This window comes from Heterodontus francisci, chromosome 3 (genome assembly GCF_036365525.1).
Source record: "Heterodontus francisci isolate sHetFra1 chromosome 3, sHetFra1.hap1, whole genome shotgun sequence".
Classification (NCBI taxonomy): domain Eukaryota; kingdom Metazoa; phylum Chordata; class Chondrichthyes; order Heterodontiformes; family Heterodontidae; genus Heterodontus; species Heterodontus francisci.
Window position 1 is genome coordinate 56,240,979 of NC_090373.1, and position 25,741 is coordinate 56,266,719.

General features: G+C 42.9%; 1 protein-coding gene across 1 annotated transcript in view; it reads left to right on the forward strand.

Annotated features, from left to right (window-relative positions):
• Positions 1-988: 988 nt before the first annotated feature.
• LOC137356489 (probable E3 ubiquitin-protein ligase RNF144A-A) overlaps positions 989-25,741 on the forward strand; it is a 95,945-nt gene continuing 71,192 nt past the window's right edge. The window contains 2 exon segments of the mRNA XM_068022376.1: positions 989-1,463; positions 2,228-2,292. Coding sequence (XP_067878477.1) covers positions 2,258-2,292 — 35 coding nt within the window. The 5' untranslated portion in view covers positions 989-1,463; positions 2,228-2,257.

Consider the following 25,741-nt stretch of genomic DNA (forward strand, 5'->3'; position numbering starts at 1 on the left):
CCACCTCACCCTGACAGTCAATGGCATTACCATTGCTGAATTCCCCACCATCAACATCCTGCGGGTTACCATTGCTGAATTCCCCAACATCAACATCCTGCGGGTTACCATTGACACTTAATTGGACTAGCCATATAAATACTGTGGATGCAACATCAGGTCAGACGCTGGGAATTTTGTGGCGAGTAACTCACCTCCTGATTCCCCAAAGTCTGCCACATGGCACAAGTCAGGAGTGTGATTGAATACTCTCCACTTGCCTGGATGGGTGCAGTTCCACCAGCACTCAAGTAGCTCAACACCATCCAAGACAAAGCAGCCCAATGTTTGGCACCCCATCCACTAGCTTAAAAATTCACTCTGTCCACTTCTGGCACACTGTAGCAGCAGTGTGTACCATGCACAAGATACAGTGCAGCAACATGCCAAGCCTTCTTTTGACTGCACCTTCCAAACCCGCAAACTCTACCACCTAGAAGAACAAGGGCTGCAGACACATGGGAACACCACTCACTACCTGCAAGTTCCCCTTCAAGCCACTCACCATCCTGACTTGGAACTATATCACCCGCTGGGTCAAAATCCTGGAATGCCCTTCGTAACAGCACTGTGGCGGTACCTACATCAGATGGACTGCAGCGGTTAGGTGACTCACCTACACTTTCTCAAGGGCAATTCGGGACAACAGGCCTAGCCAGCAATGCTCACATCCCAAGAACGAATTTAAAAAACTAGTCTTAATCTCTGCTCTAATGGAGCCCCAGTTGCATTGCCTAAATATTGTAATAGTTGTGTCCTTATGGGTTAGATTAAAAAAAACATTCATTCCCACGATTTAACTCCGAGGGGCCGGTATCAGCGCCAAAGCTTGGATCATTCTCACAAGGGGAAGGCGGAGCGGAGTCCCATTCAAACCTGCAACAACAGCGATAATCCTACCCATATACTAAACCAAGCTCAAGCCACTGTCACCTGGTAACCTGGGCAGGATACACGGGGCGAGCGAGGTGACAGCTGCTAATCAACCATTCAGCACCGGGCTCGAGACACCGCCGCTTAGGAACGGCACCCACGTCGCGTTCTAGCCGCCGCCTAGCAACGGAGCACCCGGTGTTCCATTCCAATTGTCCCGCTCCCTCTGAGGGGCTTCTCTCCCTCTCCCTCTCCCTGTTCCTGTTCCATGGTGGCTGGGCTTTCATTGGCTGGAGTTGCAGCAAGCGCAGGCCAGAGGGGGTGGCTGCCGATGCTGCCAGTGACGTAGCCGGCCGCTGATGGAGTGCAATCGGTGTCGCGGTTGTACTGGCGGATGGAGCCGGTACCACCTTTATAGACAATAGAGAGAACCAGACAAAAAGGTTTCGAGTCTGGGTAAAGGAGATTGGAAAGAAGGGGAAAAAAAACCCTTTCCGGGTCGGCTTCTGCCTCGACAGGTTTTGAGACTGAGCCTAACCAAAGAGACAAAGGTGGGTCTTGCGTGTTTTTATTTTAAAAGCGCTGTGTGCGTGTGGGGTGTTGAGTTAGGTCGGGAATCTGAAGTAATCCACGGTTTGGATCCGCTCTCATTGCCCTTTATGCAAATAGCAACTTTATCGCCGAAGCGGTCTGGAATGTGGCATGATTGTTTTTGCCAGGGGGACGCTAAGCAATGTCTGCACCCAATGCATTGTATTCCCCGCACTGGGACCTCTCCAACCAGTCGAAGCCGTCTTTGCAACATGTTCCTTCCATTGTATCAATACTTAGTTAAGACTACAGTTAGAGGCGATTTTGGCACAAAGGAAATGCTGCCCAAGATTTTAACATTTCTTTGTAATGTCCTTTGTCGCCTAACATTGGGTATCTCAATTGTAACATCTGCTAAATGACAAAGGTGGCGTGCAACAATGGTAACCAGATTACTTAGTACATTTCTCTTCAGCTACATATTTCCGTTAAACCAAAAAAATGCACTGAATGGTTACATAAGGAAGTGAATATACATTGCAAAATTGATTCCGTTTTTAGCTTTAGGTTGCATGCAACGATCGAGGTGCCAGGTCCTTATTAAAATCGGGCCTTTAGATGGCATACTTGGTAGGTTTTGTCTCCGCCACCTTAATTGGGGGCATTGCAGAAAATAGCATTACTAATTAATGTCTTCCTGATTTTTATTTTTTATTTTTCGGTTTATACAAATTAACAATTCCTGGAAAATAACGTGTCTTAGGTCGCTTGTTTTGTTCTGCAGACTATTAAATTATTGTATGACTTGTAGATCATGATGTCTATATTGAGTTTGCCAGTATCTACCAGGTATGTTTTTAAATTTTAATATTAATAAATGAACTTTCATAGAAGAAATGTGTATTTAGAAATATAGTTTGTAGGTAGTATGCAAAATTTGCTTTCAATGAGAGGTAATTAATATTGAACATTGTTGCCATTTAAAAGGCTGCATATAAATCCTTAGTGTGAATTTTAATTTATAAATGTATTCACATTGTTGCTGTGCAAGTCTCACTTTTTTTTTAAAAAAAAGCTTCTCCCCTAATATTCTGAAGGGATGGTATCATGCTAGGTTATGGTTCAACAGGCACTGATTGGCTTCAAGTATCTTATTCAAGCTGTCAGTCTTAAGGTGCAAGTCTAGATAACAACAACTAGCTTTTGAGAGAACATTTAGAATGAGTGGTCAAAAGATGGATTTTGATAAGGTTTTTAAAGTGGCAAGAAAAGTGGAAAGACTGGAGGGGGTTCAGTTTGGAAGTTAGAGTAGGCCCGAGATTGCTGAATGTGTGTGTGTGTGTGTGTGTGTGTGTGTGTGTGTGGCGATGGATTTTGAAGATGAGGAGAATTTGAAATTTTACTCAATGGAAACAGAGTGGGAGGGTTTCTAATAAGTTTAATTTCTTAGTGATATACCAGACCATTTACTATCTTGTAGATACTAACACTCTTCTAAGTACTTTCTAGCAATAGTATGTTGAGTAATGCTCCTTCAATCATGCCAGGCAAAGTTTACAGACTATACACAGTCTGGTGCTCTGATTGATTTGGAAGCTCAGAGCACTACTGTGTATTCACTAACAAGCATGTCATGCTTCATGAGTATGTAGTGGTGCTCTAAATCTTAGCGGTAACCTGTGCAACTATGATAACTTGGTCATGCACATATTATACCTAGCTACTGTTGCATCATTCAGTGATTCGAAGATTTAGAATTGTGCTGGTAGGATGGTGCAAATAGTGAGCTTGTTGAGTTGTGTCAGATGTTGTTGATACAAGGTAGCAGACTGGCGTTAGACTGAGTCGATCTCAGTGGGATCAACACTGTCAGATGATTTACTCACTGGTGGTTCTACAATGGCACTTTCTTGCAGCATTTACACTGTTGTGAAAATCCTGATCTAGCATAAATGCAAACTGGATTGTAAAGCATTTGTATAATTAGTGTCTCAAGAGAGTGACATTCAAACAGATCGCTTATGTATTTTGCTCTCCCATTTACAATAGCTGCTGCTGCCAATTCAAATTCAAGCTTGTTGGAAACATTAAAAAAAAAATTATTTGCTTGTTGGAGGCCATTTGGTGCAGGGTTGCTTAGCGTAGTGTCCTAGGCCCAACCATCTTCAGCTGCTTCATCAATGACATTCCTTCCATCATAAGTGGGGATCTTTGGTAATTGCACAGTTCAGTCCCATTCACAGTTCCTCAGATACTGAGGCAGACTGTGCATGCATGCTGCAAGACCTGAACTGTATCGAGGCTTGGGCTTGATAAGTGGCAAGTAATATTTGTGTCACATCAAGTGTCAGGAAATGACCATCTCCAACAAGAGAAAATCTAACCATCTCCACCTGATACTCAAGGGCATTACCATCTTTGAATCCCCCACCAACATCCTAGGTCATTGTTGATGAAAAACTTCACTGGACCAGCTATGTAAATACTGTGGCTACAGGAGCAGTTCAGAGATTGGATATTCTGTGATAAGTGACTCACCTTTGTCACCCCAAAGTCTTTTCACCACCCTACAAGGCATGTCAGGAATGTGATGGAATACACTCCAGTTGTCTGGATGAATGCAGCTCCCGCAATACTCGAGGCTCATCACCATCCAGGAGAAAGCAGAACCCTTAATCAGCACTGTATCCACCACCTTAAATATTCACTCCCTCCACCACAAGAACAATATGGTTTCAGTGTGTACCATCTACAGGATGCACTGCAGCAACTTGCCAAAGTTTCTTCCACAGCCCCTACCAAACTTGTGGCCTCTACCACATAGAACAGAAACATTTCTAGTGCAGAAGTATGCCATTCGGCCCATTATGTCTGTGCTGACCAAAAAGGAGCTATCCAACCTAATCCCACTTTTCAGCTATTGGTACGTGACCCTGTTGGTTATGGCACTTCAAGTGCATATCCAAGTAAAAGGACAAGGGCAGCAGGCAACTCCATGTTCCCTGACAAGTCACACACCATCCTTACTTGGAAATATAACTCCATTCCTTCATTGTTGCTGGGTTGAAATCCTGGAATTCCCTCCTTAATTTCACCAAACAGACTGCAGAAGGTAGCTCACTAACACCTTCTCAAGGGTAATTAGGAATGAGCACTAAATGCTTGTCTTGCTAGCAATGCCCACATCCCATGAATTAATAAATAAAAATATTTCACAAGTCTGTGTCTTCCCAGTTGGCTTGTTGCAAAGAGTGTATAGGCGTGCAGAGTAATAGGATAGATTTTTCTTCGGTAAGGGTGTCAAGGGCCGTGGAGCTACGGTGGATAAATAGCATTGAGGTGCAGTTCAGCCGTGATAAAGTTGAATGTTGGAGAAGATTTGGGCTGAGTCATTTACTCTGTTCCTAGTACGGTTCCCTTCTATCTATAATACGTTTAAAGTCATGTGTATAGAGTGTACATTTTGTAACATGAGATGTTAAACCAAGGCCTCATCTGCCCTCTCAGATGGACGTAAATGATCCCTTGGCACTATTTGAACAACTGGAGAATATCCTAGTCAATATTTATCCTTTAACCAACATCACTAAAACAGCTTATATGATATCTGCTGTTTGTAGGACTTACGGCTAGTTAGGGCTTCTGCAGTTCCTACATTACAGTAGTGACTACACTTCCAAGTACTTTGTTAGCTGTAAAGCACTTTGGAATATCCTAAAGTTATGAAAGATAGTATATAAATGAAAGTCGTCTTACCTCATGTAATACCTTCCCTGTCACCTGTTGTTTATTGCACCCCAAATTATTATTAAACAGCATGTTTTCCAACTCTGTGAGTACACCACAGGAGATTGGCAAGGGTTATGTTCTTCAGTTTTAAATAAAATTTAGTTATGTGCCAGGACAGGTGCTGAGCCAGCCCAGTGTCATACTTGCAGTATCACACAATTTTACGTCATGGCACAGTCATGCCAGGGACCAAGGTCAGACCACAATCAGCAGTTTCTGAGCCCCAGGAAATGTTGGATCTTTACAGGCATAGGATGAACAGAGGAAAGCAAGTTTTATATTCTGAAGTGTGTTGATTGAGCAAGACTTGTGCATCTGGAGTTGACACCAGTGGCAGCAATGTTAAAAGGCTTTCTATTTCTTATATTGCCAACAGATTAGCCTAAAGAAAAATGAAGCTGTGGGATACTGTAATTGAAACAAAATGCTGAAAGGCACCAAAGTAGTATCTAACATTGTACCACCTTTTCTTTCTCTCGTTCCTTCATTTTTTGGTGATATCCAGGATGATTCTGCAATCATTTTTTTTTCTTTTTCACTATATGGCAATTACAAATTGTATAATTAGGGCGGCACAGTGGTTAGCACCGCAGCCTCACAGCTCCAGCAACCCGGGTTCAATTCCGGGTACTGCCTGTGTGGAGTTTGGAAGTTCTCCCTGTGTCTACGTGGGTTTCCGCCGGGTGTTCCGGTTTCCTCCCACATGCCAAAGACTTGCAGGTTGATAGGTAAATTGGCCCTTAGCAATTGCCCCTAGTATAGGTAGGTGGTAGGGAAATATAGGGACAGGTGGGGGTGTGGTAGGAATATGGAATTAGTGTAGGATTAGTATAAATGGGTGGTTGATGGTCGGCACAGACTCGGTGGGCCGAAGGGCCTGTTTCAGTGCTGTATCTCTAAACTAAACTATACATTTAAGATGTACAGTAAAAAGGACCTGATTCAACAGTAATTTAGTTGTTCAGTGCAATTTTTTCTTAATGCATTATGCATGAGGGGAAAATTCCACCCCACGAACTTAAAATGTGTTGCTTGTCAAACGTTAATGTATTTGTGCTTTGGCACTGTTAGAATTTTTGCAAAGTACCTCATTAGGGGATAATCATGATGGTATGTGTATGGAGGAGGTGTGAGGGGGTTGACAAAGATGACTAATTATTTTGACACAAGCCAAAGCAGAGTACTTGGTACTTGCGAGTCACAACTTGATGTGACTACCTTCACATATCATGCCTTGGAGTTAATTATTGGAGATTGCAGGGTTTAAAAATTACTCTTACACAGTAATGTTACACGAATGCAAGTGATATGAATATAATCCTGAAAACAATTGCATTGACATGATAGCAGCTCCCCTGAACTTTAAACTTCAAGGGCCCATTGGGATCAGTGGCAGTATGAAACAACTTTCATTGAAAAGGAATGCTACAGGATCGAACATTTCTCATGGGACATACCGAGGTCAGTTCAATATTCTGCTGTTTGAGCTAGTTCAGTGCTGAGATGGGTCATCTAATTTGTCTTTCAGTTTCTCTCCTGTTTGCTTTGCTTTTGTTCACCTGTTAATGTCTTAACCTTTCTTTGGCCAGTTCTGTTACTCACTTTAATTCTACATGTTTTTTTCTCTCTCAATGGCAAAAGGGGAAATTGGAATGTTTAAGAAAAAATGAAAAGTAACCATTCCCCAGCACCAAAATTGAGTGAGTGGGGCCTTTGAGTTTCAGATTCTTTTGCTGTGGCCCTAGCGCTGTGATACTTAACATCTATACTTATTGATACCGGAATGTTCGCTCCTTTAATGTGTTGAACATAAATAATGTGTTCTAGGTGAACTTCATTACCGTAGTAATGTGAGTATAATGTATTTATAATGCATGTAATGTGTGAGTTGCTTTAATAAGTTGTATATGTGCGAAGTTAAAATTGATTAGGAAAAGCCCCCTGCGAGGTATTATTTAAAGGGCACACCACTTTGTTGAAGCCACAGGCTTTTATTTTATACTCCTTAGCACTATACCTCATATCTGTGGAAGTAGTTTTGGTGCTTCAACTGAGGTGCTTGCAGACATGAAGCCTTATTCTGTCACAACGTCTACATGCACTTGAGCTACATTTCACCACTTCCCCCCCACCCCACCCCCCACCATCTTCCCACAATAATTCTAATGAAAGCCAATATAACTGAAATAAAGTACTGCTACACAATTAGTTTTGTTTTAAGATATCAAAATAAAATATTAAAATGTTCCCTTTCCCCTTGCCTAAACTGGCTAAATTGCAAGCAGCAAAGAAATGCTCCATGTGACTTATTAATGTGCTCATCTGCCTGAGTGAAATGGAGTGACTTGAAAGTTGAACTGGGCAAAAGGGATTGCTCTTCAATTTTGCATTACACTGCATTTTAGGCTCATGAAAGCTGAAAATTATGTCCATAAATATGTTTGCAACAGGTCTATTGTTCGACAGGCAGAAATCTTGTTCCTGCCTGAAACTAAAACTTGTGCTAATCATCATCTGACATTTAACTGCTCCTCTATCATGATCAGATCCTTTCTCCCTTCATTTTTGCTGTATTTCCTGTATGCATGTGAATGCAAACACATGCAAAAAAGTCTTGTTTTTGCTCATGTGTGTACATGTTTTATCACCAAGTTTGTTATAATCTATTGTTTATACTGGGCATATTTCTTCTCTCTCCTCTGTCTTCCTTTTACTTACTGTTTTCCTCCTGGTTTCTGTGTGTTTCTTTCTTTGGCTTTTATCATTGCTTTTTTTTTCTTCCTGCTGTTTTTCTCCCATTCTTTACCTTATTTTTACTTCCTGAGATGCTGCTATCCTTGATACCAAGGTAATTGCACTGCAGTGAAGTAGTTAGATTTTCTGATCATATACCCAATCACATAGATGTTCTGAGAACCTTTAGATGTGTAATCATAGTTTTCCTGGGAACTATGAACATGAGGCTAATTCTGTGTCTGTATTGCTAACAAGAATACGATAAAATCATGAGGTCCTATGAGGATAGAAGCATCGATAATCTCTCAGATCTTGAACAGAACAAGTGCTGTTAGGAAGGGAGTTCCAGGTTTTTGACCCATTGACAATGAAAGGATGGTGATACAGTTCCAAGTCAGGATGATGTGTGGTTTGGAGGGGAACTTGCAGGTGGTGATGTTCTTATGCGTCTGCTGCCCTTGTCCTTCCAGGTGGTAGAGGTCATGGGTTTGGAAGGTGCTGTCAAAGGAGGCTTGGTGAGTTGCTGCAGTGTGCCTTGTAGATGGCACACACTGCTGCTACTGTGCACCCATGGTGAGGGGGAATGAATGTTTTAAAGTGGTGGTTGAGGTGCTGATTAAGTGGGCTCCTTTGTCTTGGGTGGTTTTGAGCTTCTTTAGTGCTGTTGGAGCTGCACCCATCCAGGCCAGTGGAAAGTATTCCACTACGCTCCAGACTTGTGCCCTGTAGATGATGGAGAGGCTTTGGGGAGTCAGGCGGTGAGTTACTCACCACAGAATTCCCATCCTGTGACCTACACTTGTAGCCATTGTATTTATATGGGGGTCAAGTTAAGTTTCTGGTCATTGGTAACCCCGCAGGATCTTGACGGGGGAATCGGTGATGGTAATGCCGTTGAATGTCAAGGTGGAGATGGTTAGATTCTCTCTTAATGGAGAAGATCATTTGCTTGGCAGTTATATGGTGCAAATGTTACTTGACCTTATCAGCCTGGATGTTGTCCAGGTCTTGCTTCATGTGGATACGGACTGCTTCTGTATCTGAGGATTTTAAATGGTGCTGAACGCTGCAGTCATCAGCAAACATCCCTACCTCTGACCTTATGTTAAAGGGAAGTAACTGAAGATGGTTGGGCCCCAGCTACTATCCTGAGGAACTCCTGCAGTGATGTCCTACAGCTGAGATAATTGGCCTCCAACAACCACAACCATTTTCTTTTGCGCCAGGTATGATTCCAACTAGCGGAGAGTTCCCCCCCCCCCCCCCGATTCCCATTGACTTCAATTTTGCTCGGGCTCGGGCATTTGTGATACTGTGGACTTCAGGAGGAGGCCGAGATGCATCACCCACTTGGCATTTCTGGCAGAAGATGGTCGCAAATGTTTCAGCCTTGTCTTTTGTATGAACATGCTGGGCTCTGCCATCATTAAGAATAGGATGTTTGTGGAACTGCCTCCAATTAATTGTCCATCACCATTCATGACTGCAGAGCTTTAATCTGATCTGTTAGTTGTGGGATCGCTTTGCTTTGTCTATTGCATGCTGCTTCTGCTGTTCAGCATGCACGTAGTCCTGTGTTGTAGTTTCACCAGGTTGACACCACATTTTTAGGTATGCCTGTTACCCCTGGCATACTCTCTTGCACAGCTCGTTGAACCAAGGTTGATCCCCTGGCTAGATGGTAATGGTAAAGTGAGGAATCTGCCAGGCCACATGATTACAGATTGTGGTTGAATACAATTCTGCTGTTGCTGCTGATGGCCCACAGTGCCTCACGGATGCCCAGTTTTGAGCTGCTAGATTTGATCTGAATCTATCCCATTTAGCATGGCTGTAGTGCAGAATTGGACGATGGAGGCTATCCTCAGTATGAAGACATCTCCACAAGGGTTGTGCGGTGGGCATTCCTACCAATACGTTCATGGACAGATGTGTCTGCAACAGATATATTAGTGAGGGGGAGGTCAAGTAGGTTTTTCCCTCTTGGTTCTCTCACCACGTGCTGCAGACACGGTCTGGAAGATATGTCCTTCAGGACTTGACTAGCTTGATCAGTAGTGGTGCTACCAAACCCTTTTGGTGATGGACATTGAAGTCCCCCACCCAGAGTACATTCTGTGCCCTTGCCACCCTCAGTGCTTCTTCCAAGTTCAACATGGAGGAGCACTGATTAATCAGCTGAGGGAGGGTGGTAGTTGGTAATCAGCAGGAGGTTTACTTGCCCATTTTGTCCTGATGCCATGAGACTTCATGGGATCCAGAGACAATATTGAGGACTCCCAGGGCCACTCCCCCCAACTATATATCGCTGTGCTACCACCACCTCTAATGGGTCTGTCCAGCCAGTGGGACAGGACTGACCCAGGGATGGTGACGGAGCAGTCTGGGACATTGGCTGGAAGGTATGGTTCTGTGATTATGACTGTCAGGCTGTTGCTTGACTGGTCTGTGGGACATCTCCCCCAATTGTGGCACAAGACCCCAGATGTTAGTGAGGAGGACTTTGCAGGGTCGACTGGGCAGGGTGTGGCTTTGTTGTTTCCGTTGCCTTGTTAATGCCAACTGGTTCGTCTGGTTTTATTCTTCTCCTTTTCTCTAGTGGTTTGATATAACTTGGTGGATTGCTAAGCCATTTCAGAGGGCAGTTATGAGTCAGCCACATTGCTGTGGGTCTGGAGTTGCATGTAGGCCAGACTGGGTAAAGACGGCAGATTTCCTTCCCTGAAGGCATTAGTGAACCAAATGTTTTTTTACGACAATCCAGTAGTTTCATGGTCACCATTACTGAGACTAGCTTTTTTAAATTTCAGATTTATTAACTAATTGAATTTAAATTCCTTGAGCTGGCGTGGTGCGATTTGAACTTGCACCTCCAGAGCATTAGTCTGGGCCTGTGAATTACGTCTAATAACATTACCACTACGCTACCATTTCCGTTGGGAAGAGAAAACTTGATGTACATAGGGTAAATTAATAAATGTCTGAAATTACAGCTTTCTGATCAGGGGTTCTCTACCTTGTTGCTTCTGAGGACCAGCTACCATGTTGTAAAAATTCCACAGACTCCTGTAACCTAATACAAGTATTTTTTCCATATAAAAATTAGTTATGTTATTAAATATATATTTATTTTTGTTTTACTTCATGTGAAACTTGTTGCTGGTACTGAGTAACAATTCTGTCAAGACTGAGAGATGTCTTTGTAAGCCCATGTTAATTGAGGAATCCTGCTATCTTTTTGATGCTGATAACCTCAATATACTCCCTGTTGGTACCCAAAACTGGTGTATCTCTCTCTGCACCAGGTCACGTAGTTCTGCAATGTCTGAAGCACAATGATAACCCTCAGCCTGATTCCACTGTAATTGCTGCACTGATTGGCTTTGCATAACCCATTCAAACCGCTAACGAAACTGAATAACCAGATTGATCACATCTAATGCAGACAAAGATTATTGGCCAGGAAGGCGGTAGATTGACACAATAGATAAAACACGAGTTTCTATTGGTTATTTTTAGCAGGCCCTTTGAAAACTTCTTATAGACCCCTAAGGGGCATTGGACCCCAGTTGAGAACCACAGTTCTAGATAATCTGTCAGTATGTTTTAAGTTCCAGGGTTTTACAGGAAAGCGACGGTCGTCAGGAAAAATGTGAAAGCAATAACAGAAAAGGGAAATCCGCTGTAAAGCTGCAGAGATAAGTGAAAACAGAAATTTTGAATGTAAAGCTAAAAGTATATTGCTTCAAATAAAATCTATAAGTTTCCATTACTTTAAAAAAAAACTTGTATCTTGTTTAATTAAAACTAAAGTCTGGAAATATGCTCAGGTCAGGCAGCACCTGTGAAGACAGAAACAGTCAGTGTTTCAGGTTGATGACCTGACATCACAAGAAGATGATGTTGGTGATGAACAGCTTTTAAGCAAGTATGGAGGCAGGAAAAGAACAAAAGGGCATGTCTGTGATGGGATGGAGGGCAGAAGTGATCAAATGCCAAAAAAGATAATGGTGCAAGGCAAAAACAGGTGATAATGGCCCAACAAAAGATGGGTCCAGAGCAAATATCTTATATTCTGATGTTTGAGTCTTAGCCTGAAATCACTCACTGTTTAAGTAAGCTACCAGAGAATCACTACCATCCAAGGACCAAACCCAGCAACAGCCAGTACCGATGGGTGAGATGGCACATAAATAGTGGGGGGAAAAGACCTCCGCCTTTGTCACATTTTAAATCTATTTGCCATCTGCAATAATATTTAGTTTCCAATCTGTGTCCCTTCAGATGCAGTCTTGTTCAGTAATTACATTTTATTCCATGTCGATCAAATTCTCTCTGGAACGCTATGGGTCTCATGTTGTGGTGACCAAGAGATTGTTGTTTTATGTGGAATGCAACTGGTCAGAGTTGAATGGTGCAGATTGCAAATTCAGATTGATATATCCTGAAGTTTTGTTGCATTTCAGAGCTTTATTTTTCCTGTGATTACTCACTTTCTTCACACTTGCCTCTGGTCAAATAAATTAAGTGAAGTCCAGCAAATTATATATTGTCTATTGAAACAGAAAGTTTAGTAGACCAAATGACATTCTCATTCCACACTTAAGTTCTTGAGTGTTTTGAAACGCTGCATTTCACTGTCACTGACTCATTGAGAGGAATTACTTTAGTTCAGTTCTCTGATTTGGAATGTGCCACTCAAGAAGACCCACTAATGGGTGATTGAGGGGTGTGGAGTAAAATGCCGTATAATTTTCTGTGCCAAGGAAGAACAGTTACTGTAAAATATTTTGTATAAATTGTTGCTTTTTGCATGTTTGCAGAGGTTTTTTTTTTACTGAAATAGCAAAAGTAAAATAGGAGATACTGAGGATACACTAATGTATTTGTGTTTTGGCACTGTTGAGAATTTCTGTAAAGTACCTAATTAGGAAGACTGCTGTGATTGAAGACTGTATGCAAGATTTCAGTTAACACTGCAGAGTTTCTAAATTTGGAGAGGAGAGAAATCAAGCCAAGCCTAGGGTTGAACTGAGGCCTATTAGCAAATCCTGTTCCTTGGGAACGGCTTTAGGATTGGCACTTTCTGTAAGTCCAAAAGCAGAATTTGGCAATGTCCCCTACTACAGCTACTACTCTATTAACAGGCTACCTGCAGGAAGCTGCTGGAGATGACAGATGTGTAGCAGAGAGCCTGAAAAATTCAAACCAGTGACTGCTCACTGCAAACACCATAGGTTTCTGTGAGATCAGTTTTATTATCCTTACAAATTTTGCCACAATGCCAAATGGTGCTGGTACCTAAGATGCTCCAAATACATAAAATTATTCCTCAATATTGCATTAAAAACACAGATTTAAAACTGGGTTTTTGACTACCTTAGGCAGTCTTAAGTGCTTAAACAGCTAAAGTATTTCTTAATAAAGTGGGCCTGGCTTATGCCCTAAACTGAAAGAACGGAGTTGTAATTTCCCACTGTTTGATGGTTTACATAATCTAGTGTGTGCATTACTGGATGTATTGAAATGTCTGTTCTGTAGGATGGGTAGTCTATTTTTTTTATATATTTTTAAAAAGCAACTATTCTGGCTCTAGCAGACACTTAATAATTGCAGTCTATGATCAAGGCCAATATTTGATGCAGCGATGCTAAATACTGAATGATCTCCCAAAAAGGATAACATCATTATATCCTGCAAAGGTGTCCTCTAAAGACCCGAATCAGTGTTATCTGAAGATGCCCAATTCCAGACATTTAGGCGCCAAGTCAAAATTTCCCAATTTGCCTGCACATAGTGTCATGGGCCAGAATGAACGTAAAAATAATGGAGAGGCCAGTGGTGCTCACTGTTGTTTATGCGCAAAGCAGCCAGCAACTTCAGATGAGCATAGAAGAACAGTTAAATGTGAAAATCCAGAAGTTGCTGTCTGAGATACTGTGCTCCCCCGTAAGCTGTGAGAAAACGGCATCTCCCTGTCTGGCTTCCCGTTCAAATATATTGAACAGCGTGAAGTCCTTGTACTGACATTGTAGATGCAGACCAAACTCGCCACAAAAAGTTAGTTCTCGGCCATTTCAGTCTAACTACACTTTGTAATGATGTAATAAGTTTTAATTACTGTCAAACAACCTCTCTGTCACTGAAAATAAAGTTTTTTACAAATGCCAAGTCTCATTCCTTCTGCTTTTAATTATTGATGGGGAGTTTTTAATAAAAGTTTTTGTCTGTCAATTCAATCTTTCCTCTTTTTATTTTGCTTCTGTACCTAATTTGACATTGAATTCATTATTCTAATTTATACTTCCTCATTCGTGCTCTGCGCTGTTCATTGAGAATTTTTCAAGTGATTGTTTAAAGAGATACAAAGTTACTTGCCCTCTTCACACAGGTCCCAGATGCCCTGTAGAGGATACTATGCTGTTAAACCTCTTCCACTTGGAGCAACTTGCCATGCAAAAACTCATGGAAATTAAATAGGCAAGGGCAAATCATCTGTTTGTCAGTAACAGTAAATTCTGATCCAATAACAGCTGATGTCTGAATTTGCCTTATGAGGAATATATGGATAGGGATTGGATTATGAGCAATGATTAGGTAAATTGGGCATGTACTATCTTAAAAAAAGAGAAGGTTAAGAGGTGAAATGGTCGCTGTTTTTAGGATTCTAAAGGGACTAGATAATATCTCTTTCTCTCTTTGGCCTCCTTGTCTCGAGAGACAATGGGTAAGCGCCTGGAGGTGGTCAGTGGTTTGTGGAGAAGCGCCTGGAGTGGCTGTAAAGGCCAATTCTAGAGTGACAGACTCTTCCACAGGTGCTGCAGATAAAATTGGTTGTCAGGGCTGTTACACAGTTGGCTCTCTCCTTGCGCTTCTGTCTTTTTTCCTGCCAACTGCTAAGTCTCTTCGACTCGCCATGCTTTAGCCCCGCCTTTATGGTTGCCCGCCATAATCGCTGGCAACTGACTCCCACGACTTGTGATCAATGTCACAGGACTTCATGTCGCGTTTGCAGACATCTTTAAAGCGGAGCCATGGACGGCCGGTGGGTCTGGTACCAGTGACCAGCTCGCTGTACAATGTGTCCTTGGGGATCCTGCCATCTTCCATGCAGCTCACATGGCCAAGCCATCTCAGGCGCCACTGGCTTAGTAGGGTGTATATGCTGGGGATGTTGGCCGCCTCGAGGACGTCTGTGTTGGCGATACGGTCCTGCCACCTGATGCCAAGGATTCTCCTGAGGCAGCGAAGATGGAATGAATTGAGACGTCGCTCTTGGCTGACGTACGTTGTCCAGGCCTCGCTGCCATAGAGCAAGGTACTGAGGACACAGGCTTGATACACTTGGACTTTTGTGTTCTGTGTCAGTGCGCCATTTTCCCACACTCTCTTGGCCAGTCTGGACGTAGCAGAGGAAGCTCGTTTAATTCTGCATCGATAGACAGGTTACTGGTGATAGTTGAGCCTAGGTAGGTGAACTCTTGAACCACTTCCAGAGTGTGATCGCCGATACTGATAGATGGGGCATTTCTGACGTCCTGTCCCATGATGTTCGTTTTCTTGAGGCTGATGGTTAGACCAAATTCATTGCAGGCAGCCGCAAACCTGTCGATGAGTCTCTGCAGACGCTCTTCAGTGTGCGATGTTAATGCAGCATTGTCAGCAAAGAGGAGTTCCCTGATGAGGACCTTCCATACTTTGGTCTTCGCTTTTAGACGGGCAAGGTTGAACAACCTGCCACCTGATCTTGTGTGGAGGAAAATTCCTTCTTCTGAGGATTTGAATGCATGTGAGAGCAGCAGGGAGAAGAAGATCCCAAACAGTGTAGGTGCGAGAACACAGCCCTGTTTCACGCCACTCAGGATAGGAAAGGGGTCTGATGAGGCACCGCTATGCTGAATTGTGCCTTTCATATGGTCATGGAATGAGATGATGATACTTAGTAGCTTTGGTGGGCATCCAATCTTTTCTAGTAGTCTGAAGAGACCGCTTCTGCTGATGAGGTCAAAGGCTTTGGTGAGATCAATGAAAGCAACGTAGAGGGGCATCTGTTCACGGCATTTCTCCTGTTGCTGGCGAAGGGAGACACAGCATGTCAATGGTGGATCTCTCTGCTCGAAAGCCACACTGTGCCTCAGGATAGACACGCTCAGCCAGCTTCTGCAGCCTGTTTAAAGCGACACGAGCGAAGACCTGCCCCACTATGCTGAGCAAGGAGATTCCACGGTAGTTGTTGCAGTCACCGCGGTCACCCTTATTCTTTTAGAGGGTGATGATATTGGCATCGCGCATGTCCTGTGGTACTGCTCCCTCATCCCTGCACAGGCAAAGCAGTTCGTGCAGAGCTGAGAGTATAGCAGGCTTGGCACTGTTGATGATTTCAGGGGTAATGCCGTCCTTCCCAGGGGCTTTTCCACTGGCTAGGGAATCAATGGCATCACTGAGTTCCGATTTTGTTGGCTGTATGTCAAGCTCATCCATGACTGGCAGAGACAGGGTTGCATTGAGGGCGGTCTCAGTGACAACATTCTCCCTGGAGTACAGTTCTAGGTAGTGTTCCACCCAGCGGTCCATTTGTTTGCGTTGGTCAGTGATTGTGTCCCCTGATTTAGATTTGAGGGGCAGGAGGCGATTTTCCTGATGTTTGGCCCAAAAGCTCTCTTAATGCTATCATACATTCCTCTGATGTTTCCGGTGTCAGAGGCCAGCTGAATATGACTGCAAAGGTGTTGCCAGTAGTCATTTGCGCAGCGCCTGGCTGTTCTTTGTGCAGCGCTTCTGGCTGCTTTAAGTGCTATGGATGTTAACTTGCTGGGTGCTTTCTTGTAGTTCAACAGTGCAATGCACTTAGCTTCTATGACAGGTTCCAGCTCTTCAAAGTGAGATTGAAACCAGTCTGCTTTCTGCTTCACACGTTTGCTATAGGTAGTCATTGCTGAGTCATAGATGGCATCTCTGATGTGGGCCAAGTTGGTCTCTGCATCCCCTGTGGGAGTGTTTTGAAGTGCTTTTTCAAGTGAATTTAGAAATTTGTGTAACAGCTGTGGATGAGAAATTCTGCTAGTGTTGATGTGCGGGCGGCCCTTCTGCTTGGAGTGATAAAGGGACTAGATAATATAAACCAGGACAAGCTATTTCTACTTGTAGAACAGTAGAACCAGAGGATATGGCCTGGGCGGTGGCGGAAGGGTAAATTCAAAATTAATTTGCAGAAATAATGTGCTGAATTTTAATCTGCAGGAGCATATGAGTTTGGGAGGGGGTAACGGATTAAAACTGGCAAAAATTACAATATGTCAGGAAGTTGATTCCAGTCCTCTGACTTCTGCATTTCAGTGGAGTGTGTTTGGCTGCGTGTGCACGACCCCTTCCGGAGAGGCAGGTTGTCAGTCACCGTATGTTGATTGCTCAATTGGAGCACTATTTTAATATACTTTTCAGTTTAAAGTCAGGTCCGCATTAATGGTCCAAGTAAAATTTTAATGTTGTGCAAGGCCAGTTTTTTCAATGCACAATACCTTTTAAGTATTTTTGCGTGGCAGCGCATGCGGAGTACTTAATCTGAAACAAGGTCCGCACTGTACAGTCCAAGCTGCTGTGCGCCAACGCCTGCAAACATCTTAACAGGAACGTTGGTGCAAGGACTTCGCAGTCTTCATTCACCTTGCTTTCACTGTCAAGTTTCACGAACAGTGGCAATTGAGGCAAGTAAATTAACCTTGGATATATGCCAATAAATACTCAGGACTCACAGTTGCTTTCTTACCTGCTAGTGCAAAAGACTTTGTTTACAGTAGTTTTGCTGAGAAGTTACTTTGTACACTTCAGGTTTATACCATCACATTAGGATGGGTGTGGCTTATGCTGCCTTCGATTGGACCTTAGATGTGGACTAAGATGACCAGCAACAGCGTTTGCAACCTGCTGGTCGCAGACCTGTAGCTGCATGGAACAGAGGCGACCAGCAGAGAGGTGCAACTCGCAGGAAAACAGTTTCTACAGGCAGAGGCGCAGTTTCTTTGACATGTTTGAACACCAGTGTCTCAGGAGGTTCAGGTTATCATGTCAGATGGTGTCAGATATCTACAGCTTCCTAGAAGATCTGCTGTGTGCTGGACCTGGTGGCCATGCATTAGCAGTGACTCAGAGTCACCATTGCCCTCAACCTTTTTGCCTCTAGATCTGTTCAGGGCTCAGTTGCTGAAGCATTCAGGATCTCTTAGTCGGCTACCTACAAATGCATAAGGTAGGTGACGGATGGGTTGTTTACCAGGGTCGCCAATTCTGTGAACTTTGCCTGCAGTGACACAAGAACACAAGAAATAGGAGCAGGAGTAGACCAGATGGCCCATCAAACCTGCTCCGCCATTCAAAACAATCATGGCTGATCTTAGGATTCAACTCCACTTTCCCCCACGCTCGCCAGATCCCTCGATTCCCCGAGAGAGCAAAAATCTGTCTATCTCAGCCTTAAATATATTCAACGATGGAGCATCCACAACCCTCAGGATAGAGAATTCCAAAGATTCACAATCCTTTGAGTGAAGTAATTTCTTCTCATTACAGTCCTAAATGATCGGCCCCTTATCCTGAGACTGTACCCCTGTGATTTAGATTCCCCGACCAGTGGAACTATTCTCTCAGTTTTTACCCTATCCAGCCCCTTCAGAATCTTGTATGTTTCAATGAGATCACCTCCCATTCTTCTAAACTCCAGAGGATATAGGCCCAATTTACTTAGTCTCTCATCAGAGGACAATCCCCTCATCTCAGGGACCAATCTAGTGAACCTTTGCTCCTCTGCCACCAATGCAAATTCATCCTTTCTTAAACGTGGAGACCAAAACTGCACACAGTATTCCAGATGTGGTCTCACCAAAGCCTTGTACAATTGTAGCAATACATCCTTATTCCTGTACTCCAATCCCCTTGCAATAAAGGCCAACATGCTATTTGCCTTCCTAATTGCTTGCTGTACCTGCATGTTAGCTTTCTGCGTTCTTTGTACAAACGCACCCAGTCTCTTTGAACATGGACACTTACAAGTTTTACACCTTTTAAAACAAAAATCTGTTTTTCTATTCTTACGACCAAAATGAACAACGTCCTACTTCCCCACATTGTACTCCATCTGCCATCTTGTTGCCCGCTCACTTAATCTGTCTGTATCTTTTTGCAGCCTCAGTATCCTCCTCACCAGTTTATATTTCCACCTATCTTTGTATCATCAGCAAACTTAGATACATTACTCCCTGTCTCTTCATCTAAGTCATTAATATAGATTGTAAATAGCTGAGGCCCCAACACTGATCCTTGCAACACTCCACTATTTACTGCTTGCCAACTTGAAAATGCCCTGTTTATGCCCACTCGTTGTTTCCTGTCTGCTAACCAATCTATCCATGCCAATATATTACCCCCCAACTCCCTGAGCCTTTATCTTGCCAATTAACCTTTTGTGTAGCACTTTATCGAATGCCTTTTGGTAATACAGGTATACTACACCTACTGGTTCCCCTTTATCTACCTAACTAGTTACATCCTCAAAAAACTAATAAATTTGTCAGACTGGAATTCCTTTAGGAAAACCCTATCAACTTGTTCTAATCATACTGTGCTTTCCTAAGTGCATTATTAAGACTTCCTCAATAAGAGATTCCAGCATTATTCCAATGACTAACTGGTCTGTAGTTCACTTTTCTCTCTCTCCTTCCTTTCTTGAAAAGCGGTGTAACATTTGCCAAATCCCAATTTGATAGGACCATTCCCGAATCTAAGGAATTTTTTTTTTGCAAACATTGTAAGCTTTTTTAATCTAATACTATCCTTAACTTCCTGAATGAGCCACGGATGGGTCATTCTGGCTGAGTTTTTGATTTTCAAAGGAATGTATTCTTGTTGAACATTTTGAATTGTTTCCCAGTGGATCTTTTACTATGACATTACTTATTAACCCTGCTTCATTACACAGTACTAGATCCGAGATAGCTTTATCCCTAGTTGGCTCCACAATGTATTGCTCCAAGAAACAGTTCTGAAAACATTCTACAGACTCATCTTCTAGACTACTCCTGCCAGTTTAATGGTCCCAGTCTATATGAAGATTAAACTCCCCCACAGTTATTACATTGTCTTTGTTACAAGCTCCAATAATTTCTTGTTTAATGTTCTGTCCAATGGTATAACTATTGTTAGGGGGCCTATAAACTACTCACACCAATGTTTTCTGATGCTCACTATTCCTAATTTCCACCCATACTGACTCTACTCCATGATCTTCTGAGGCCAGATCCTTCCTCACATCATCCTTTACCACCAGTGCTACCCCTCCTCCTTTTGCTATTCTGTCTGTCTTTCTGAAATATTGTGTATCCTGGAATATTTATTTCCCAACCTTGATCACCATGTAATCATGTCTCTGTGATGGCAATTGGATCTAAATCATGTACCTCTATTTGTGCCACTAGTTCATCTATCTTATTGCAGATGCTTCCTGCATTCAAATATAGAATCTTTAATTTCACTTTTTTGCTTCTATTCCCTTCGATGACCTTATTTGCTGATGTACAATTTCTGTTAAACTCTCTTTCCCTTCCTGTCCCATTCTGTTTGTCTTTACCCACAATGCTATACTGTTCTGATACCTTGGCCATTCTCTTTGGATTTCTAAATCTCACCTCTCCCGAACCCTCCCCCCACTCTGTTAGTTCACAACCTCTAGTCTTATCTGCTGGCTCACTCTTGAGTTTTTATACACTGTCCCTTCCATTCACACCCTGATTATCATTATCCTTATTACTATATTGCTCTCTTGTTTTCTCCTTTCTCTTTAAATTATCACACCTTCCCTCACTTGATCGCTCGACCCCACTATTTAGTTAAAAGCCCTTTCGACTGCCCTAGTTATACGACTTGCCAGAACACTGGTCCCAGCACGGTTCAGGTGTAGACCGTCCCAATGGTACAGCTCCCACTTTGCCCAGTACTGGTGCTAATGCCCCAATGAATCGAAAGCCATTTCTGCCACACCGATCTTTGAGCCACGCATTTAACTGTTTAATCTCATTTACACTATGACAATTTTCTCGTGGCTCAGGTAATAACCCAGAGATTATTACTTTTGAGGTTCTGCTTTTTAATTTAGCTGCTCATACTCCCTATGCAGAACCTCTTTCCTAGTCCTATCTATGTCATTGGTACCCACATGGATCACAACAACTGGATCCTCCCCCTCTCATTGCATGTTTCTCTCCAGCCCTGAGCATATGTCTCGAACCTTTGCACCAGGCAGGCAACACAGCCTTCTGGACTCTCTCTCTCTCTCTTGGCTGCATAGTGTCAATCCCCCTCACTATACTGTCCCTTACTACCACTACATTCCTATTTACTCCTCCCACTTGAATGGCTTCCTGTACCACAGTGGCATGGTCAGGGTGCTCATCCATACAAGCAGAAAGAACTTCAAACCTGTTGGCCAATTGCAAGGGCTGAGCCTGCTCCACTCTCGCCCCTGCCCTCTCTCTGCCCCCTGCGCCCTCGTTCACAGTCTCTCCCCGCCCCCCTGCAGTATTTTGCTTTGAAATGAAAAAGTAGATGCTTCCAGTGTTATGATCCCTGTGGAGACCACTAAGAACCTAAAATAATCGAATCCACTGACTGACCCCAATTTAGGAAACAAAAACCAAACTTACAAGATTTCACTTTTATAAATTTTACTTTCACACTCAAACCAAAACCAACATAAATTACATGCGCTAACAGTTAAACCACGATTGATCTATCTACATCTTAACGGTTGTACATTAACTATCTAATGCTACAAGGATGCATCTCTCCTTTAGCAGTCCTGTCAGCCGAATGATGCCGAACCTTCACAAAGTCCTTCAGGTCTTTGAGCTTTTCAGCTGGATCTCCAGATTCCGGTCTGCCAAGTTGCAAACGCCACTCGATGGCAGTTTCTCTGCAATCCAACCCCACCGATACTATCACCACCAAAACTGTACCCTGTTCCGTAACCTCCGTGGTTTTGCTCACAACAGTCCTGGTGGTGTAGCTTCACTGGTTGCCTTACCCAATTCTTTATGGCCTCAAACAACCATAGCAGCTTGTACTTTCCAAAGGTCAGCTTCCAGAAAACAGGTTCTAATTCAAATAACTTGTCTTTTTAAACAACAACTACCACCTTTTCAGCTGGATTCACCCTCTCTTTCCCCCGCCTGCCGGAGTTGTCTTGTAAGACTGAAACCTAAGCTCCAGTCACATGTCTCTGGTTTAAAAAAAAAACTTTTGTTAACCTGGTTCTGACCGCCTAGAACCTTGAAGCCTTTCGTTTCATTTTCAAACCAGGGTCCATCTCGAAAAACGACGCTTTGAATCCATAGTTACAGCACCCAGCAGGTCAGCTGCACACAATACTGTCCGCGAGGACTCCATCACACCAGTATTTAAGGTAATGTTGGTATTTTTATTATTCATTCATGGGATGTGAGCATCGCTGGCTCGGACAGCATTTATTGCCCATCCCCAATTGCCCTTGAGAAGGTGGTGGTGAACTGCCTTTTTGAACCACTGCAGTCCATATGGGGTAGGTACACCCACAGTGCTCTTAGGAAGGGAGTTTCAGGATTTTGACCCAGCGACACTGAAGGAGCGACAATGTAGTTCCAAGGCAGGAATGCGTGTCTCTTGGAGGGGAACTTGCAGATGGTAGTGTTCCCATGCAACTGCTGCCCTTGTCCTTCTAGGTGGTAGAGCTCGTGGGTTTGAAAGGTGCTGTCGAAGGAGCCTTGGTGCATTGCTGCAGTGCATCTTGTAGATGGTACACACTGCTGTGTCGGTGATGGAGGGAGTGAATGTTTGTGAATGGTGTGCCAATCAAGTGGGCTGCTTTGTCCTGGATGGTGTTGAGCTTCTTGAGTGTTGTTGGAGCTGCACCCATCCAGGTAAGTGGAGAGTATTCCATCACACTCCTGACTTGTGCCTTGTAGATGGTGGATGACATGGAAGAGATATAGGGCAGAGAGCAGAGAAACAGGGTTGTGAGGCTGTGGAATACATTACTAGACTTGATAATTGAACCGGAGACCATGTCAACATTTAATAGGCTAGATAAGTGGTTGAAAGAAAAATAAACAAAGGGATATGGGAACAGGGCTGGCATTTGGAATTAAGACTACTTATGTGGAGGATAAACACCAACATGGATTGGCTGGGCCAATGGCCTCTTTCCATGTTGTAATTTCTATATAACTACTACATTTCCACTCAACTGAAAGTATAATAAAGCTTTCAAATCCTAAAATCTTAAGTTGATGTTTGTTAATTGCCACAGCTATAATCCATATTTGTGAACTGCTTTTGAACATTTGGTTTAAAGGGCATTCAATATATAATTGTGGACCAGTTCAATACTTTTTATGATAATGTGGCAATAGAAAATTCATTCATAAGAACTCTTTCCAGTATATCGACGATTCAGCCTTTCCCACACAGAGTAATGGACCTGCAGAGTAAATTCCCAACAACTGCAATTAATACTGTGGTGATTCATTCCTTTGCAAAAGTTTGGATGAGTATTTGCTTAAGTGCTGGGTTAAAGTACAGACAGATGATCAGATACTGCAATATTGGCATACACTTGTTCCTGTACTGCTGGCGCTGATTGGCAATCTCATTCAGAGATGTGCCATCTGTGAAAAGCAATGTCCAGGGTTAAAGAATGGAGATCAATAGCTCGACATGCTAGCATTTTGCTTGATTATCTTTGGGAAAAATTTTGTAATATGTTCTTGAAAGACATTGAGTAAGTGGGGTAGAAACTAAGATAGTGAAGATCGTACATGATTGTCAGAGAAAAGGGTGGGCTTGGTGGGCTGAATGGCCCTTTCTTCCCTAAGATGTTTTCTTATATACGTATTTCTCATGCAGCAGTGTTGGAACAGTTCCTTTGAATAATTAAACGGTGTATCAAAGGCAGTGTGAATTGGATCAGCCTGTGGGCCTCATGCTGTGCACCTCTGTCATATATTGGAAGGAAGTTATTCAGTAGTGGAATAAGAGGTAATGCTTCTCTTGAAAGTGTTTTTAACCTTGACTGGGAAAAGCAGCTCTCTTCATCCAACGTAATCCACTTTAGATCTTTAGCCAGTTTACTGTGTAACAGTATGATGACTTGTTAAATTTAAATCCTCTGCATTCTTTCTGGTCTTTGCAGCTTTCAAAATATAAACATTTTTGATCACATAGCATCTGTAGAATTGACTTTATGTTCAATTCTAATAAAACTGACAGAATTCATATGGACAATCTACTTCCCAGTATTCAGAATGGAAAAAATAAACATCCCTTTACTTTTCATTTTGTTGCAGACAATGGGCTGGATTTTGTTGAGCTCCGTGGTGGGGGGCTGCCAGAAGATTGTACCGGCAGCGGCCCGCCATGGAGCCTGACACCGGGATTGCCGGACCCGATCTTCCCAGTGGCGGTGAGGGTCCGTGGCAGCCCCCCCCCCCCCCCCCCGCAGCTTGACGATGGGACCCCACTGTAAATATTTAATTAAAGAGCATGAATACATTTAAATAAAATTGACCACTATCTTGTTGGCTGCCCAGAATCTTGCTTGCGGCGGCTGGCAGTCTCGCACCTTCACCTTCCCGTCCAGGGAAAGCTGGCTCCACCGAGGTGGGAAAGAGGGGAATTTAGGATTTTTAGTGTAGTGGGGAGGTGGAGGGGAAGGGATGACCTCTGTACTTTGTACAGTTTGTAGGGGGGAGAGGTCAAATCAACAATGTAAGTGTTTTGGGGAGGTGGGGAATGGGGCGTCCATTTATATTCAGTGTATTGGTGGGAGGAGCAGGTCAGGAAATAATTTTCGGTGTATGGGGGGTGGGTAACGGTGTCCACTGTGCAGGTCTGGTTGCCCTTTAAAAATTGTGCCAGTGCAGTAGATCGCCGCGGCGTATCGGTGATGCGGGCCGCCATTTTTCCACCCGTCGCCGTGAATGGCAGCGGGAACGTAAAATCCAGCCCAATGTCTTTGTTTTCTACAATTATTAAATTGCATAAAACTGTTCAAAAGCTGATGACTTCACTTCTATTGTAGGTTTATAATTGAACATTCTTCAAATAGCCTCTGGTTGGTGTGGACCAGAAAGATGAAACTTCATTATTGAAATCATATCTGCAGTGCTAGGGACATTTTATAGATTAGGTAATTTTAGATCTAATCCTTGTATTAAATTCAAGGTTGGATTGTGCAGAACTGCTGCCTGAAAATTAGCCTACAGCTGAACAGCTGGCAAAAAAGTATTTAAAATTGAGGATGGTTGGGGGAAGATCTATCATAATTGAAGAGGGAATGCAGTGGCTTAACCTGCTTTAATCTGACCACATGGAGGACCTCCGATTCAGTGCTGATAGAAAAAAAAAGATATTAAAAAGAATATACGTTTATTTATTAACTAAATAAATCCATGTTCACGTGGAAAGTGCTTTACAGCCAATGAATTATTTTTGAAGAGTAGTCACTGTTGTGTTGACCTCATACTCCTTGTGATCCTTTCTTGATAATTGACTGACTGCAAAGTCTGTTTTTTAAGTTATTTTGCCCAAGAGCAATTTAAGAAGTTGGTGCACATCTTCATCTTAGTTATAGTATGGTAATGAAACTCAGTTCATTTTAACTGGGAACAAGTTTAGAAATGAAAATAGAGCTGCTATCTTCCAGACAGTTTTCTGTTCAGATTTGAATGCATTAAATATTCCCAAATCAAAG